Here is a 4,919-nt window from a genome sequence, read left to right as displayed (position 1 = left end):
TTTAGCACACATTCTCATATATAATTTCCCATGTAGTATATCTCTTATGTCTGTCTAAATGTGACCTGCTGTAACAAGACTAACATTTTTTGCAAGTGACGGAAGTCTTATTTGTTCATATGAATTTTGAAAGATATTTCTAATTTGACAAGTTCAGTGGTACGGGGTGCTTGCTGTGTTAACAGAGTAGAAACTGAATTATTCAATTATTTCCTTCCTTAAGTATAGGAAAATTCTGTGTGTCTTGGATACCGTTACAAAGTAACAATGGATAAAAGCTGAATTTTTAATGACCACCACTGACTACTATATTAATAATGAAACTTCGAGAAATAGTTCACAGGTTTATTGTTAGTGGATACCCTGCTAGAATAGTGCTACTATGTGTTCAAAACAAAGAAATGTCATGAATGTTTAGCATTCACTTCACTTAAAAAAAATCACACCCTGTGCATTATCTGGCTTTCCTGAGAAAACTCCATCTGTTATGAATTAAGTGAAACACTATTTCCTTTACAGTAAAAATAATGTCATGATTTTTTTTCAGTTTTTTAGAGAAAGGAGGATGACATACGCTCTAGCAGGGATATTTTGCTTTCAGATTCTTCTTTTGAATCCTGCCTGCCTACCAAAGCAGCCTGTGATTCACAAATGGGCTGTGCTCATGGGAGAAGATTATTATATGTATGTCTGCTCAGGCAAATACACCTGAAGAGTCTGGCATTTAAATGGAGCCCATCACAGAAGAGATCTAACTAGGGCCTGACCTTTTTTGTATAGCTCTCTAATCAGCATGCTAGTTGGTTATTGTTATACTGTGCTATATGGTATGATCTCTGCAGTATACTTTTCCATCTTAAGGGGAAGTAGTCGCTGTAATATGCACTTATGTATCCTCTGACCTTGACTTTCATTTTTTAATGAAAATACATAAACTTTTAGATTTAGGAGATGAGCTGACACTTTCTTGCATTTTATATAAACACTTTTAAAACAGTTTATTCAGGAAGAGGGTCGGAGAAATAAGTGGGCTAATAGGGCTGTTTTGCATTATTACTATAATACTTTTGGCTGCAAGGAGCTTTTCTTAAATGCAGCAACAATCATAGAATCATAGAATCATTAAGGTTGCTGCATTGTATTTAGATAGGCTGGATGTGAGGTTTGTCAGTGCCTTAGCTCTTCTGTGACCGCTCGCGGCTTCTGTCGGTCAGAGAACGGCTGAGTGCTGCTGTCCTCGGCGTGAGCAGGAAGGGGTGTCTTTGGTCCTTACTGTTTTTATGAAGAGGTGTGTAGGTGCTCGGGTTGTTTGAAGGTGGGGACGTTTCACTTATATCTGTTTCCATTTATACAGCCACTGCTTCTGCCTTTGTGCAAGCCATGGTAAAACTCACATGTGACCACCACCTTCCTTCTTCCATCATGTTCCTCTCCTTTCTGATGGCCAGTGTCGTAATACTTGCCTGTGATGTAGGAAGGAGAAACCTTTTAGGAAGCGTGGAGTGTTTGAGGACATATGGGTAGCACTGTGGCCCAGAGACCGAGCCTGTCAGCCTTACAGTGGACTTGATCTCCAGCAGCCCTGGGGAGTCTAGGCCTTAAATTAACAGTTTGCTCATGTAGATATGGAAAGGTCCCATAGTGTTATGTTGCCCCTCGTTAATAAAAATGAATGAGCTGAGCAGATCCTACCTTCCGTCTGACTATATATGTGGGGTAAAAGCAGTGTTTCTGTGTTTTTATTGTTTTCTAAATCCAGCCTGTTTGTCAGAACAATTCATGATCACGTCATGCAGATTTTTACAGGAGGTTATTTCATACAAACTCACATATGTAGCGTACAAAAGTCACAGACAGAAATCAAGAAATACAGCCATCATTCTTACTGCCGGCTTTTTTTTTTTTGCATCAGTTACAGTTGCTCATTATAAATTTCACCTCCAGCAGTTTGTTTTTCTCTTCACTTATGCAGAATGCTCGTTCTTTTGAGTCATCCTTGTCATATTTCTTCCCACAGCTAAACGCTACTGTAAGAATTCAAGTCCAACCAGCAGCACAACAAGCAGTTATGCCCCTAGCAGCAGCAGCAATATGAGTTGTGGTGGAGGCAGCAGTGCCAGCAGTACCTGCAGCAAGAGCAGCTTTGACTATACTCATGACATGGAGGCAGCGCACATGGCTGCTACTGCTATTCTGAATCTCTCCACTCGCTGCAGGGAGATGCCTCAGAACCTCTCCACTAAGCCTCAGGATCTCTGTGCGAGGGTAAAAATTAGTAATTCTGTTTGTTGATGAAGATTTCTTTTTACTGCACTTGCTCTGTGGCCCTGATAGGTAGAAGAATAGCATTAGTACATCTTGCTTTTTTTTTTTTTTCTTTTCCTCAAAATTAACATAATCTGGTGGCTCTGCTAAAGCAGGGAGGAAAAAAAAAAAAAGATAGACGCAAATTGCTCACAAGTACCTCAGGAAATCCTGATCGGTATATAAACTGATGATACTGATAGCATGTACTCCTTGTTTTAATTTGTCTCTTTACTAGTGAGATCTATAATTATAAAAGATGTTTGGGTTGCTCAAGTGGTATTAACTGCACTTCTGATTTTTTTGCTAAACAGTCTGATTCATACATTTTGTGAGAGGATTAAGATTTAATGATGTATTTTCATTTAAAAGTCACAAATGGGACCTAAGGTTGTAAGATCTAGTACAAAGAAATCTATGCTACTTGTATGTTATAATTTCTTGCCTGTCTGTGATATCACAGTTCTTAAGTCACTGCATAATACATTTGAAATGAACAAATCCTCCAGTACAGGTGACTTTAAATGTGCTTAACAGTAGTGCAGGGTCACTAATGTTCTGTATGTTCATAGAGCCTCAGTATATTATGAAATGGCTATACAGATACAAATAAAAGCTTTTGTTGTTAAGCTTTATATATTAAGAAAAAGAGTGCACTATTAACATTCATTAAAGATTTACCCAAAGATTTTTTTTTTCATTATAAACATTAAGTTTCGACTCTGATAGCTGTTAAGAAACGAGTAACATGCACCAGCAAACAGTACGGTGTTACCTATAGGAGACCACTAGATGGCTAAGTAGACAGATGCAGTGCAGAGGAAACATTTTTATTGTGCTTATAGAAGAGCTTTTGAGCTGGCAGACATGTTCTATTCTTCTACATATAGACAAAGGTTTTCTCCCCCTCATCGTGTAAAGCCCCTTGATCATTCATAACAAACTAAACCCGTAGCAGTAGGTATTAGTAAAAATCATGATTTACGCCAGAATGGCTGGTGACTTTGTTTTCAAATGCTGCTTTTTTACATTAATTTATTTAATGCTGCTCAAGAGGGAAATCTCTTTCTGGCATGTAAATAAATACAGTTGTACTCTATATCAACATGATGGAAAAAGTTGGAATAAAATGCTAAAAATCTTCTGTGTCAAAACCAGAAGGGGCCTCTTTCCTAATGCGTCACCCTATATTGAGACTGAAGGAATGAATCTGAGAAGATAAACAAGTATTTTCTAAATTAAATTAGCAGGAGAGCAGCAATTAGATACATGTTCTGACAAAAAGCAGTTATTCAGAAAGACAGACTTGCATTCACAGTGCTTTTCTGCAGCTCTGTTGCTACTCCAGAGGAGAGAAAGTCACCAGGCATACAAGGAGTCAGTCACATTCACATTAGTTTTGAAAGCAAATTTCTTGTGGGGCGTTTCATTTTTGAAAAGATGAGGGATTCTCTGTGGGCATTTTTATTTCCTTATGCCCTTAGTTTTTTAAAATTTGTCTTCATTTTAAGATAACTTATTTCTCCTCACCTAATATAATAAACAACCCTTGTTTGTTTCTATAAAAGAAGAAGAAGTCGTCAGAGCCCATACTCACCCTATTTTTCACAGTACCTCAGCCACCGCAGAAATTGGCACAACTATTGTTGCAACTATTCCACTACCTAAATTTATTGATTATAAAGATAGATGTACGAAATGTTAATACATTTACATCTGCAGGGAAGGAACTGTGAAATTTGAATGTATTTCCTCATTGGCAAATGGTGTCAAGAAGGACTTGTTTTGGTACCCTACCTCCCTGTTTAATTTTCTGATATTATCTATTCAAGCATTGGCTGTTAATGTTAAATAAACAAAGAAACAAAGATTATTTGATGCTAGTTGGTTTTTGTTACTCTAAGCACCCAGACAGGTGTCAGGACTGGAAACAAGAATTATGCAGATGTTAACTCATAGATACTCACCCCTCACAGAATAAATCAAGAGCATAAAGACAATGACAAGAAAATACCTTCAGAGATTTCTCCTTTTCATTCCAAATTTTGCACCTGTGTGCTGGGTGGCAGGAGGGGTAATGAAGACTCTCCCCTCTTCCCCCAAACATCAGATTAGCCATTCAGGAAGAAATCTACTTTAACAGCATTAATGTTGTGTAACAGCATCATGCTATGTGTGGGAGGGGGCTCAATGCTTACAATCTATACAGGAATGGAAAAGCATCTTATCATTCTGCTAGGCAATCAGATTGAAGAACACAGAGAGGTAACACTTTGCTAGTGTGAAGCCGAATTAACAATCTTTTTCTTATTTTGACAGAATCCTGATATGGAAGTCGATGAAAATGGGACGTTGGATCTGAGCATGAACAAGCAGAGGCAGCGAGATGGTTGCTGTACCATTTTGACACCACTGGAGCCAATGTCCCCACAACGGCAAGCCGTGATGAATAACCGGTGTTACCAACTGAATGAGGGTGACTGCTGGGACTTGCCAGTGGACTACACTAAAATGAAGCCCAGTAGGATAGATGAAGATGATTCCAAAGAGATTAATGTATGTCTTTTTCATCTATTAGTTCTCATTGCAATCTAATTTTGGTAATTCGTTGAATT

The 4,919-nt window shown here is 38.1% G+C and overlaps 1 protein-coding gene across 2 annotated transcripts in view; it reads left to right on the top strand.

Moving 5' to 3' along the window:
- Nucleotides 1-4,919, top strand: part of MYT1L (myelin transcription factor 1-like) — a 309,228-nt gene that overhangs the window by 243,297 nt on the left and 61,012 nt on the right. For both annotated transcript variants that reach the window (XM_009329297.1, XM_009329298.1), the window contains 2 exons: nt 2,018-2,265; nt 4,624-4,860. In XM_009329297.1, coding sequence (XP_009327572.1) covers nt 2,018-2,265; nt 4,624-4,860 — 485 coding nt within the window. The remainder of the gene's footprint in view (nt 1-2,017; nt 2,266-4,623; nt 4,861-4,919) is intronic.

Source organism: Pygoscelis adeliae, unplaced genomic scaffold (genome assembly GCF_000699105.1).
Source record: "Pygoscelis adeliae isolate BGI_AS28 unplaced genomic scaffold, ASM69910v1 Scaffold17, whole genome shotgun sequence".
Taxonomy (NCBI): Eukaryota; Metazoa; Chordata; class Aves; order Sphenisciformes; family Spheniscidae; genus Pygoscelis; species Pygoscelis adeliae.
The sequence above is the reverse complement of the archived record's forward strand: the minus strand, read 5'-3'. Positions and strand labels throughout refer to the sequence as shown.